This window comes from Manis pentadactyla, chromosome Y (genome assembly GCF_030020395.1).
Source record: "Manis pentadactyla isolate mManPen7 chromosome Y, mManPen7.hap1, whole genome shotgun sequence".
Taxonomy (NCBI): domain Eukaryota; kingdom Metazoa; phylum Chordata; class Mammalia; order Pholidota; family Manidae; genus Manis; species Manis pentadactyla.
Genome location: NC_080039.1, coordinates 6105837 through 6120490, shown reverse-complemented (window position 1 = coordinate 6120490; position 14654 = coordinate 6105837). Strand labels below are relative to the sequence as shown.

The 14654-nt window shown below is 32.6% G+C and overlaps 1 protein-coding gene across 1 annotated transcript in view; it reads left to right on the top strand.

Moving 5' to 3' along the window:
• The window catches only part of LOC130682197 (cullin-4B-like), a 52127-nt gene that overhangs the window by 27874 nt on the left and 9599 nt on the right, over nucleotides 1–14654 (top strand). The window contains exons 6-9 of the mRNA XM_057496333.1: nucleotides 7530–7633; nucleotides 8572–8641; nucleotides 11342–11415; nucleotides 12025–12187. Of these exons, the coding sequence (XP_057352316.1) occupies nucleotides 7530–7633; nucleotides 8572–8641; nucleotides 11342–11415; nucleotides 12025–12187 (411 nt within the window). The remainder of the gene's footprint in view (nucleotides 1–7529; nucleotides 7634–8571; nucleotides 8642–11341; nucleotides 11416–12024; nucleotides 12188–14654) is intronic.

Below are 14654 nucleotides of genomic sequence, written 5' to 3'. Positions count from 1 at the left end.
TGATCCTTTTGATGTACTTTTGAATTCGCTTTGCTAATATTTTGTTGAGTATTTCTGCATCTATGTGCATCAGCGATATTGGTATGTAATTTTCTTTTTTTCATGGGGTCTTTGCCTGGTTTTGTATTAGGGTGATGCTGGCTTTATAGAATGCGTCTGGAAGTACTCCCTTTTCTTCTATTTTTTGGTACACTTTAAGGAGAATGGGTATTATATCTTCTCTATATGTCTGATAAAATTCAGCAGTGAATCCCTCTGGCCCGGGGGTTTTGTTCTTGGGTAGTTTTTTAATTACCATGTTAATTTCTTTGCTGGTAATCGGTCTGTTTAGATTTTCTGTCTCTTCCTTGGTCAGTATTGGAAGGTTGTATTTTTATAGGAAATTGTCCATTTCTTCTAGGTTTTCCAGCTTGTTAGCATATAGTTTTTGTAGTGTTTTCTAATAATTCTTTGTATATATGTGGGGTCTGTCATGATTTTTCCTTTCTCAGTTCTGATTCTGTTTATGTGTGTAGATTCTCTTTTTCTTTTTATAAGCCTGGCTAGGGGCTTATCTATTTTCTTTATCTTTTCAAAGAACCAGCTTTTGGTTTCATTGATTTTTTTCTATTGTTTTATTCTTCTCAATTTTATTTTTATCTTCTCTGATCTTTATTATGTCCCTCCTTCTGTTGACTATAGGCCTCATTTGTTCTTATTTTTCTAATTTTGATAATTGTGCTTTAGACTATTCATTTGGGATTGTTCTTTCTTCTTTAAGTATGCCTGGATTGCTATATACTTTCCTCTTAAAACTGCTTTCGCTGCGTCCCATGGAAGATGGGGCTTTGTGTTGTTTTTGTCATTTGTTTCCATATATTGCTTGATCGATCTCTATTTTGATTTGGTCATTGATGTATTGATTATTTAGGAGCATGTTGTTAAGCCTCCATGTGTTTTGCTTTCTTTGTATAATTTATTTCTAGTTTTATAGCTTTGTTGTCTGAGAAGTTGGTTGGTAGAATTTCCATCTTTTTGAATTTACTGATGCTCTTTTTGTGGCTTATTATGTGGTCTATTCTGGAGAATGCTCCATGTGCACTTGAGAAGAATGTGTATCCTGGTATCCTGTTGCTTTTGGGTGTAGAGTTCTATAGATGTCTATTTGGTCTATCTGTTCTAGTGTGTTTTTCAGTGCCTCTGTGTCCTTAATTATTTTCTGTCTGGTGAATCTGTCCTTTGGAGTGAGTGGTGTGTTGAAGTCTCCTAATATAAATGCATTGCATTCTATTTCCTCCTTTAATTATGTTAGTATTTCCTTCACATATGTTGGTCCTCCTGTATTGGGTGCATATATATTTATAATGTTTATATTCTTCTGTTGGATTGACTTCTCTGTGTTTTTATATGATTTATTTAGTTATATCTATGCTTTGTATGCAGTTGTACTCTTCAGTGTATATTCTTCAAGTATTTCCACATAGTTTAGCAAGTTCTTGTGCATATATTTCTGGCTCTGCAGAGAGAGTTCTAGCCTATTTTTTAAAACCCGAGAGGAATATACTGAATCACAAATGGACTTCAAGGCCATTTTGGGCCTTGTATTTAATTTAATAAGTAGGTAACTAATGGAGGATAAGATCACAAGATAATTAAATCATCAAATTGCCTGCTTGTTTTATAATTTCTTTATACTGTATTCATCTTTTTCCTCCATTCTGACTATGTAATGACCTCAAGTAAATGCTCCCTAATACAGTAAAATCTGAGAGAAACTATTCAGGAGTAATTTTATTCATTGGATTTACTCATTTATAATAATGCAGTTACTATTGCATTTGCTTCTTTTTGTTATTATCCTTCACTCTTACTGTATAATACATGAACTCTACAAATCAGAAGCCATTGACATTGTTTTCTGAATTTCTTTTCATTTCCTTTTATTTAGGTTCAGTGTAATGCTTTCACATACTTGCTACCTCGATCACTTTTACTTTTTTCTCATTCTTGTAAAATTTGTAACCCTGACCATCAATTCTTTTGGATAAATACTTAGATTCTGTAGTACATTCCTTGATTGTTACTGATATATTGATATATTGATATGTATTGCTTTTACAAGTCTCCCATTTATCAGCCATCTTATGAAATCACTTGATAGGCTTATTGAAATCATTAGGCAAGTAATACCAACTTACTGATTCTGAGATGTTTTGTCTCTAACGTGCTAATAATAAAAGTATATTATTATGATATGGTGTAATTTTAGGAGGATAAAATGATATGTGATTTACATAAGGATTTGGAATAGTGTCTGATAGTAAGCACTAAACTGAAGCAATCATTCTTTCTCTTCTAGTTCTTCCTTCTTCGGAAGTGGAATAGTTTCAGTTATATGCCTTAAGTTTACAGATAAAATCAGAATATTATTCCCTTAGATACATGTGTCTATTCATTTCTAAGAAGAAGGTGGCATATTTACCTTGTATACTAAAGCATTTTTACATATTCCTTTGAATATACAGTTCTTGAAGCATTTATCTTGCCTAATCCTTTTCTATTGTAGGGAAATACACATAAAATAGTATCATTTTAGTTTTACATTCTGTGACATCCAGTACGTTCATAATATGTTACCACTAGCATTATATAGCCTAAAATCTTTTCACGACCTCAGTAGGAAACCTCACACCCAAAGATTTCTATCCATTCATTTTTGAATCTAGCCCCCGATTTTTGTTAATCAGCGTCCTGTATCTATTGATTTACCTAATCTGAATTTTCCATATAAATGGAATCATATAGTCTGTCACTTTTTGTGTCTGGAATAATATTTTCAAGATTCATTCATGTCATAAAATGTTTCAGTACTTCATTCTATTTCATGAAAAATAATACTCCATTGATGATTACCACATTTTATTTACACATTCATTAGTTAACAAATATTTGGGTTGTTCCTTATCACATACTTGTGATATGAATATTTGTATATGTTTCTGTTCGAACACATTCTTCCTTTTATTTTGATTTTATGCCAGAAGTGGAGGTACTGTGTCATGTTGTAATTGTATATTTAAGTTTTTGGAGAACTGCCTAATAGTTTCTTTGTAGTGGCTGCATCATATTATTTTCCTGTACAAGGCAGTTTATGGGGATCCAGTTTTTCTATATCCACAACACCTTTTATTTTCTATGTATTTAATAAGAGAATTTGTAGTGGTTCTGCTCAGGTTTACATTTTCTGAATGACTGTTGATGTGAAGCATCTGTTCATGATACTTTTGGCTTATTGTTTATCTCCATGAAAAATGTTTATTCCTATCCTTTGTCCATTTTAATTGAGTTGTTTATCTTGTGTTAAATTGAATAAACTTTTTTTATACTATGGACACTGGACTTTTACATATGTGATTTGCAAATATTTTCTCCCATAATATAAAATACAAAAGTTTATATTAAGAATTAATTTGATAAAAAGTTATCTGACCGTAACCAATTCAGTAACAATTAGTACATTTACAGTGCTGTGCTCTGTAAAGTGTGCACCATCTCTATCAAGTTCTGTTTTTATCACTTAAAGGGAAATCCTTTCCCACACTGAACAGTTACTTCTCATTTACTACTCCTTAAGTCCCTGACCAACACTAATTTGCTTCTCATCTTTTAAGGATTAACTTGTTCTGTATATTTCACATGAATAATATTAAATAATATGTTATTTCTAGTGTCAATTTTTTTTTGGTTAGCATAATGTATTTAAGATTTGTCTATCTTGGAATATGTTTTTGAACTTGTGCTTTTTCATGGCTGAATGATTTTTTATTATATGGCTGTACCACAGTCTGATTTCCATACATCCCTTGGTAGGCATTAGCTTAATGATTATTTAATTATTTGTGTTGTTTTTGTCTTTTGTTTCCATATATTGCTTGATCTGTATTTTGATTTGGTCATTGATGTACTGATTATTTAGGAGCATGTTGTTAAACCTCCATGTGTTTTGCTTTCTTTGTATAATTTATTTCTAGTTTTATAGCTTTGTTGTCTGAGAAGTTGGTTGGTAGAATTTCAATCTTTTTTAATTTACTGATGCTCTTTTTGTTTTATTCCACGTTGTTTTCCTCCACATTGTTTTCCTCACTGTCACACCATTTTGCATCGCTGTAGTAAAGGTATTAGGGTTCTCTTTTCTGTACACCTTTGCTAACACTTGCTATTTTTAGTTTTTTGGTTATAACTGTCGTTATGAAAGTGAAGTGATACCTCTACAAGTTTTTTATTTTAGTTTTGCAAAGGGCTGATGATGATGAAAATGTTTATATGTGCCTGTTGGAATATCTGTAATTTTTTAAAGAAACTTCTCAAGTCCTATTTCTATGTAATTATTTAAAGTGATGTTATTCACGGAACACAACTGATGCAACAAAAATTCTAAAACGTACAATTTATGATTCTGTGCAACCATCATTTCGATTAAGTTCCAAACGTTTTCCTCACCCTAATTGAAATCCTGTCCCTACCAAGCAACCACTCCTCTTCCACCATACCCCAGCATTTGGCCAACATTCACCTGCCTTTTCTCCTTATGGATTTACCTGTTGTGAATGTTTCATAAAACAGAATTGTAAATCTTTTGTCTCTTGTTCTGAATATTCAATGAAACAGAGTTATATGATATATTGTCTCTTGTGGTAGTTTTCTTTGACTTACCATAATGTTTTCATGATTCATCCAGATGATAGCATGCATTAAAACTTCATTGTGAAATTATATTCTACTCTGTTATGTGCCACATTTTATGTATTCACTTGTTAGTTTATGGACACATTTTTCCCACTTACTGACTACTGTTAACTAATACTGTTGGGAACATTATCGTAGAAGTATCCCTGTCTGTTTTCAGTTAATTTGAATATTAAACTTGGAGTAGAATTTCAGGTTGTGTGGTGGTGCTTAACTTTGAGGAGCTGCCAAACTATGTCCCATATAAAATTATAAATATTTAATATTTCCTTAGGTGTAGTACATGAAGGCTCTAGTTTTTTCATTTTTGATCAACACTTGGTATTCTCCATTTGAAAAAATTATTTCCACCCTACTAGAAGTGAAGTGACGTTCACTGAGGTTTACATTTCTCTAGTGGCTTATCTCATTAATGCTATTTGTAAGTGCTTATTGGTCATTAGTTTATCTTGGAAAATGTTTAAATCCTTTGTTGATTTTTAAATGGATTGTCTTTCTGTTTTGAAGTACATAAATTTCATATATATGTTGGTTATTATAACCATACCAATGTGATTTTCACCTGGTTGTTTTCCATTCTGTGGGTTGCCATTTCACTTTTTGATTGTGTCAGTTAATGGGCACAAAAGTTTTCAGTTTTACTGAAGTACGGTTTCTCTCTTTTTCCTCTTTTGCTTCTGCTTTCAGTGTTACACTTAAGAAACTACTGCCAAACCCAAGGCCATGGAGATTTTATCCTATCTTTCCTTCTGAGAGTTTTACTATTTTGGATCTTACAGCTTACCCCTTTGGTGTGTTTTAATTCTTGTACATGCTATAAGGAAAGGTTCACCTTTGTATGTATGTGGGTATGAATTTATTTAAGAGATTGCTCTTCGCCCTTAAAAGTTATTGGCAGACTTGTTAAATATCCATGGAGCCATTGATATAAATTGTATTTCTAGGCTCTAAATTTGATTTCTTTAATTTATATTTCTATTCTTATTCCCAAACCACGCTGTCTTGAGTGCTGTATCCTAGGCTCTATTACTGTTTCCACACATCCTTTTTCCTCTTCACTTCTTAGACTAAATAATCTCTAATAAACTATCTGCATGTTTGCTGATCCTGCCTTCTGTAAGTTCATTTCTGTTGATTCCCTTTATTGAATTTTTATTTCAGCCTTGCATATTTTTCAGAATTTTGGTTTCTTTTTAAAGGTGTACATTTCTTTCTTTAAGTTTTCCTTTGGCATGGCATTCACCCCTGTTTTCTTTTGTTTCCAAGCTTATTTTAGCCACTTGAGTGTATTTGCAACAGTTGATTTAATTTATTGTAACAAGCCAGTATCGATAGTTTTTATTCATTTCTTTATTCCTGGAATAGACCATCCTTATAATTTTTTTGCAAATAGAAGATCTGAGTATTGTAATGTGGCCTCTCTGAAGGTCATATTTTGTCTTTACCCCAAGGCAGAAAAAAGATGCTGCTTTGTTTGTGTGCTAAGTATTTGCCTTCTAATCACCTTTCTGAAGCATTTTTTAAAGACAGAATTTCTTTATTTTGCGTGGGCTTTTGACATTCCTTTTCATTAATTTATACTCAACCAGTCATTTTACTGAAATTTGCTTCAATCCTACAGCCAGACAAAACAAAAATTGTGTTGGGGCATTCACTCATTTTTAGCCATGCTCTCTACTGTTCTGCTCTAGTCTTCTGTCGTTTCAGCTGGACATATCCTGAAGGTAAACTTGATGTGAAATTAGGGGTTACTCAGGTCTTTTCTGAAAATGTATACAGCCTTGGGCATGTGTGTGGCCTCCTACATGTTCTAAGAATACACACGAAGCAGTTCAAAACACTTACTTCTTCATACTTAACTTTCCAACCTCTGATCCTTTCTAGGATATTCTACATGTTCCTTGTCCCATTAGTTATCTCTTGCCTCAGATGGCTAAGCCTAGTAGTATATTTGCCTGTAATTTTAGAGAAAGTTCCCTTCATAGCTCCCTCTCTTGAGTAGATTCCAAAGGAGACACAAAGACAAGCCCAAGAGCGGAAACACGCATTTACAATTCCTTGAGAACAAGGTCTGTATTCCCTCGACTGTCCCCAGCAAGCAGTGGATTTGCTATCACTAAGTTAAGTGGGTGCTTTAACACAAGGATCTATTACTGAAACGTAGCAGCATCTTTCTTCAGTAAATGCTCCTCTGATTTAAGTTTTGGTTAGATTCCAGAGCTCTGCAATCGCTGATTCAGAGCCCCTTTTTTGGCCAGCCTAATTGTCATTTAGTGTAGAGAGGGGGTTTTGAAGTTTTCTGTAACCTGTTTTGGTGACATCACTCCATTAGTAAGGTATATTTTAATATAAACTAAATGGTCATTGCATTATCCATCAGCATTTAATAAAATTGTTTATGGTTATGATTATTGTACAACCTGTCTTTAATTCTGTTTCCTTTTTGAAGTCTTATACAACAAATTATGAACTAACAAGACAAGCCATGGGTTTAATATCTGTAATTTCAGATTACATTTTTATTTAAAATTTTAATATCTTGATATTACTTTCTTTAAGATAGTTTTGTGACCATTAATTTGGATGGAAAATCTTAAGTATATTTTCTTAGGTTTTTGTCATATATTGCAAATTTGGAAATAGAAATTTACAATTTTGTGGTTATATTAATGTATTGACATTTGTATTAGTTCCTTAATCTGTATGAAGAACTCTGTTTTCAGTATTCAATACCTTTAATGAATATAGAAAAGTATTTCATTTTTTCAAGTGTTGTTTAAGCAAATATGTTTACAATTTTTCAGATTGTTGAAAATATTTGCTCCTTCAATTTATCTGCAAACTTGTATAAACAACTGACGTGGCTTTGTGAACTCCATATGAAGGCACAAGTTCATCAGTTCAGGGAGTATCCTTTTTTGAAACCAGATGCTGCAAGTTCTTTTCCTTTCCTTAGATCATCTTTTCACTTAATGATTTTATCTTAGCTTTTATAATAATCTTTTTGAAATACACATTTGTGCACAATATTATATTGGTTGTGGATGAACAATCTCCTGATTCATCATCTGTATAAATTATGTAATGCTCACCATAATAGGTTTTAGTCCATTTTTGACAATATATATTTTGTAGTTTCAACATATGGCAGACAAAGTTTGCTTCATTTTCATTTTGAATAACAAATGGTGTTTTATGAGATCAATTTAATAAACGTTTTCTGTATTTATTTTATTATCATTAATATACATGAGCAATATTGTGGTTACTAGATAACTCCCATTATCAAGTCCCATTATATCTCATTATAGTCAACGTCCATCAGCCTAGTAAGAGGCTATTGAGTCACTACTTGTCTTCTCTGTACTATACTACCTTCCATGTGCTCCCCCCACAGGTTATGTGTGCTAATTGTAATGCCCTTTGTTCCCCTTATCCCTCCCTTCCCACCCACACACCCAGTCCCTATCTCTTTGGCAAGTGTTAGTACATTTTGGGTTTCTGTGGTTCCACTGCTGTTTTGTTCCTTCAGTTTTTGCTTTGTTAGTATGCTGCAAAAATGAGTGAAGTCATTTGGTACTTGTCTTTCTCCTGACTTTTATTTCACTGATCATACCACCCTCTAGCTCCAGCCATGTTGTTGAAAATGGCAGAATTTGAGTAGAGTAATTGTTAGACATGTAAAATGAATTTTATTTTTTAATACTTTACGTGCTAAGACTTAGAGATGTTTGGACTTCTGATAAGCATTAACCTATTCTACCAAATACTTTGTTTTAGAAGCCATGTCTTCCATTTTCATAGTGTTAATTTTAGAATGTAAACTTTTTCTTAACATTACCTCATGAATTCTTTGGATAGTGACTCTTTCATAAAGAACATTGATCAATGCTGGCAAAATCATTGCAGGCAAATGGTAGAGTATAATAATTATGTTTTTAGTTGCAAGTATGTTGTCAAATTTGTGAGAATGTTCCAGCTAAGAAAAATAAAACATGCAGTTAACTCATGCTTTGTTTAAAAACATATTTGGAAGTGCTTTTATGATAGAAGTTTTTTCTGAATTATATAAATTGAAATTGTAGTTGATTTGTCCACCTACAATTTGGAAAATGTTTTTTTTAAAAACATAATTTTAGACATAAAGTTGAGTTTATATTATTAGAGCCAAACAAAGAGGCATAAAATGTAAGGTTATTTATAACCACATCACTTTGAAATTACAAAACTGAATCTCATTAAATAGTTTCTGAAATTAGTGATTTATAATCAGGTTTTATTGTGCCAGGGAGTGTGCAGAAAAGGAGTTGGAACCACATCAAAGGCAATATGCTGAGTTGGGGAAATATTTTAGATTTTCCATAGGAGGCATTACTCTTTTTTTGCTACTGATAATATGATGTGAAATATGTGTGCTTCTCAGTTTTGGTGTAATATAGCATTAGAATAATATGGACTAATACAATTAATATACTTCTAAAATTTGTAATGCATTTTATGTATTTTTTATTTATTTAAAAATATGTAAATACAAAATGATGCGACTTCAGTGTTTGGCATTAATTGAAAACAGTTCTTTTTCTCAGTTTCCTACATAAAGCCTGAAGTTTGATTAGGGTTTAAACTATTTATTGTTTGGAATAGTTAGTGGGAGCTTATAATTTGAAAATACAAAAAGGAGAGCACCAAATCAATTAAAATGTGAAAGTGTTTATTTTACTATTGTTTGTTTTAATGAGGTGCCTTTCATATTTGGTTGCACTAGGTGTTTGTTTCTGGAATTGCTAAGCCCAGTGCTCACTTATTTCCAGTTAGGTGTGTCCTTTCTGGTAATTGATGGCTGCCATATCACAGCTTTCTGGTTTTCATACCCATGTAAAAATGTGATAGTCTTAGCTCAACATAAAGACTGTGAACCCTGTCAGCATCACATCTTTGATCTCCCACAACTCTGCTCCCTGCCAGAGTTCCCTGGACAGCATACCTACCCTTTCCCATAACACTTCCAAAGGCACCGGGCAAAGTTCTTCAAGGGAGTTATCCCAGGTGCCATGAATGTTTTAAGTTACAAGCAAAAAAATAAAAATACATAGATTTTTTTCTAAAAACAATATTAATGAATGCAATGATCACCTAATGTTGATCGCACAAACACATTTTATAATCTTTTACGTTTATTTACAACATTTCCAGCTAATGTGAACATGCCATAAAATTAAGTCTGTGACAACATAGTTTACCTTTGTGGGTGTTTTTTTTTTGTGCAGTTGAAAGATACTATGTTAAGGGGAAATAAGCATATCACCTATAATCATTTCTCCATGCAGCATTTAATCTGCCAGCCTGGAAAGTTCTTAATTCATTCTCTAAGACACAATTGAAGAGTTATCAATTCTCTGTTGCTTTCTAGGATCTTACAAGCCCCCCATCCAATTCTGGTTTCCTCTTGTATCTCTTTTAGTTTCCCCCAGATGTTTAGGCATATTCTATAACTTAATAGGTGTGTTTAAAGTATTAGTACTCTGTCTCTTTTCACAGTGTGAATTCTTTAAATACTTTTTGAGATACAACATGAGTCTCACATGTAGAATGTGATGATTTGATAACAGTTATATATGGCTGAAAGATTACGATGGTGGCATTAGCTAGCTAACACATTCATCACCTCATATAATTACTTTTTAATTTTAATGGTGAAAACATGAAGGATCTCCTCTCAGCAACTTTCAAGTATTTAATGTAGTAGTATCAAATGTAATCACCATGCTTTATATTGGATCTCTAGAGGTTGATTTTCACTTAAGATTTGTATCTTTTGTTACTATTTTATATTTAATATATTAAACAATTCTTTTTATTAAATTATCTTTTATTAAATAAGATTACTTCAATGTAGTACTTACAGAATACTCAGTTTAATTTTCTAGTAAAGTAAATACCCGTAGAGATAACCCAATTAGTGCAAGTTCCTGGGTTTTGCCAGTGCTTTTTAATAGTAAAAGGGGACTTGAGATAGGAACACTTGAAGACTACCATTCTAGTGTTTGTTTAAATTACAATTAACTTACATATATCAATATCTTCATAATAAATCCTAATAAGTGTCTTTTTAAATGTTTTGTCTTCAAATATAAGCCATAGGAGCTTAAGTTTGTAGAGTCTTGGCATTAGTAGTGAATTTATGTTTCTTCTTGATATTCTACCTGCAATTCTATACTGTAGATTTTTCCTTACATTTTTCGATCTTCTAATCTTGTACTCATAGATTTTCCAAGATTTATTTGTTAGGCAAACTATATTAGCCCTGTTGAATATCAGTATTTTATGTAAAACATAATCTTTATATGAATAAACGTTCATAAATCTCTGCTAATATTTATTATTAAAGGAGGAATTTAGAACAAATAGTGTGGAAAGTGAGGGAAAAATGTAAAGTTACTTTTCCAAGACAAAGAGATGTATTATTGCCCATATTTGATCTTGCAACTGGTAATAATATATACAAATGCCAGAAGTAAGGTGCTTTTCTTAAGAATAAGGTTTTGACAGGTAGTCAATAATTTAATAAAAATATATTTTCTTTGTAAATGCTTTATCTTTGTTTTCTTTTTGACAGATCATGATCAGGAACATTTTTCTGTTCCTAGATAGAACTTATGTTTTTCGGAATCCAGAGTTACATTCTATTTGGTAAGGATGACAGTGATTGCTTTAAAAGAATTGTTACAGGCAACTCAATGATCATCTGTTTGATATGTGCTAACTGAAAGAAAATACACAAGAGAAATACAAGTTTCAAAATCTGTACTTATTCATATCATAACATTTTAAATATCTTTAAAATTATATTAGACCACATGGTATCCTAGATTGAAATGTTAATTTATCCCTTCATCTTAGTGTTAATAAAATATCTTGTTGATGAAGCATACTACTTCTAGGACCCATTCTATGAAAATCACTTTTCATGTGTTTTATACTAAATTGACAGTACTTTGGAACTTGAAATGGGAATATTTGAAAGCCTTAAAGCTATCCTAAATACTGCTTTATTTATTGGAATTATATATGTCTTTCAGTGAACTTTACTTAACTCTTAGATATTATTTAGATCTATTTTAGACAATCAAGAAACAAACAAAAATTTAGCCAACTGTGGACAGATGAGTTTAATATAAAATTGTATGTTGTTTTGACTGTGGTTTATGCATTTACTTAAAATCACAACCGATAGCAAAACACAAGCTGAAATTTACGGGGTTGTAATTACCACTTATTTAGACAGTTCCTTTTTTATAGGGACATGGGGATCCAATTATTTAAATCACACATAATGTGTGATCAGAACATTCAGAGCAAGACTATACACGGGACTCTTCTGTTGATTGAAAAAGAAAGAAATGGCGAGGCGGTTGATCGATGTTTGATTCAAAGACTTTTAAATATGCTTTCTGATTTGGAAGTGAGTAATTTCTTAACTTTTATAAAATGGAAGTGAATTGTCAACTAATAATCTAAAGCTAGATTTTACCTGAGTTTCTTTGATTGTATCTTATATTTACATAGAATCTTTTGAGAATAAATTACCCAAAGAAACAAGGAAGTTCTGTGCAACAGAGGGAAGGAACCTCGTGCAAAAACAAGAGGTATTTGGAATGAAGATTATGATTATTAGTTCCGTGATTCATAAAGCAGATTATTCAATGCCTTACTATGAGACATTCCCTAATAGTAAGGTCTAACAGTTTTGGCCTGATATGGTTATGTGCAATAACCTATACTGTCCTGCATTTTATGTATGTGAAGACATGGATTTTGTGGTGACACTTATATTAATGAGAGATTCATTTTTATTCTTGGTCACTTTTGCTAAAGCTTTGTTGATTTTGTTTTGGCCAGTTGAGTTTTCACATTTGTTTTTCTTATTTCTCCTTGCCTTAAATTCCATGCTAAATGTTGCTTTCATCACTTGGTTAAGGTTCATATTGACCTTTTCCGTGTGTCTTCAGGAGCAGAGTTGGGTTTTTGTTTTTAGACCTTTCTTTTAACTATATTCACAACTATCAGCTCTCCTGTAAATAGCATGCTAGCTGCATTACTTAAATTTTAGTGTGTTGTATCTTCATTTTCATTCACATTAAAGTGCTTTTGAGTTTCCCTTGTGACTTTTCTTTAACACAGTTACTTAGAATTTTGTTTAATTTCAACACATTTGTGAATTTCCCTTATTGCCCTTTTTCCATTTTACCACCATTGAATTGAGATAAAATGTATCATAAAAATCATACACTTTGTTTGATTTCAGTACTTTAAAATTTGCTGACTAACAAGGCTGATGGAGTCTATCCTGTGAAATGTTCTTTGTGTGCTTGAGAAGTATGCATACTCTGCTGTTGGCTGTGGAATGTTCTTTTAGAGATTGTTAATTTTAGCGTTGCTCAGATGTTTTATTTATTTGCAGGTTTTTTGTCTGAGTGTTCTATTTCTTTTATATCTTGCATATGTCCTCCATATATATACACACACATCCTTCCATAGGGTATTAACATCTATAGCTGTAATTGTTGAATTACTAATTTTTCTCTTCATTTTTCAGAACTTTGATCAGTTATTTTATAGATTTGTGGTAGTTACACTAAAAACTGAACCACAGATTTTATTTACTTTGTATTTTTTTATTTTTTATTTTGGTATCATTAATACACAATCACATGATCAACAGTTTAGTTACTAGATTCCCCCCATTATCAAGTCCCCAGTACATTCCCCATTACAGTCACTGTCCATCAGCATAGTAAGATGCTATAGAGTCACTACTTGTCTTCTCTGTGCTGTGCTGCCTTACTGTGCCCCACCTTACATTATGTGTGCTAATTGTAATGCCCCTTATTCCCATAACCCCTCCTTTCCCACGCTCCCTTCCAGTCCCTCTCCCTTTGGAAACTGTTAGACCTTTCTGGGGTTCTGTGAGCCTGCTGCTGTTTTGTTGCTTCAGTTTTTGGTTTGTTCTTGTGCTCCACAGATGAGTGAAATCATTTGGTACTTGTCTTTCTCCTCCTGGCTTATTTCACTGAGCATAATACCCTCTTGTTGCAAAGGGCAGGATTTCTCTCCCTCTCTTATGGCTGAATAATATTCCATCATGTATATGTACCATATCTTGTTCATCCGTTCATCTATGGTTCCTTCCGTAGATGGCTATTTTAAGTAATGCAGTGATAAATAAAAGGGTGCACATGTCTTTTTGAATCAGAGATATTCTTTTGTGTGGGTAAATTCCTAGGAGTGGAATGAATGGGCCCTATAGAATTCCTATTAGTTTTTTGAGGAACCTCCATACTGCTTTCCACAGTGGTTGCACCAACTGACTTTCCCACCGATAGTGTGGGAGGGTTTCTAATTCTCCACATCCTCCTCAACACTTGTCATTTCTTCTCTTAGATATTGGCCATTCTGGCTGGAAAGTAATATCTCATTGTGCTTTTAATTTCCATTTCCCTGATGATAGAGATGTGGAGCATTTTTCATGTACCGGGTTATCATCTATATGACTACTTGGGAAAAGGATCTGTTCCTTTCCTCTTTTTTAAGGTTCGTTACTAGTTATTCTGGTGTTCTTTATGTATATTTTGGATATTAACCCCATTCCAGATAAGTCATTCATGAATATAGTCTCATGCTGTAGGTTTCCTGTTTCTACTGAAGGTGTCATATGCTATACGAAACTTTTGAGTTTGATGTGGTCCCACTGTTCATTTTTATTTTGTTTTTATGGCCAGGAGATGTGTCCAGGAAAACATTGCTCATGCTTGTGTTCAAGAGAATTTTGCCTGTGTTTTCTTCTAATGGTTTTATGTTTTCATGTCTTACATTTAGGTCTTTGCTCCATTTTGAGCTTACTTTTAGCTATGTAGTCAGTAATCCACTCT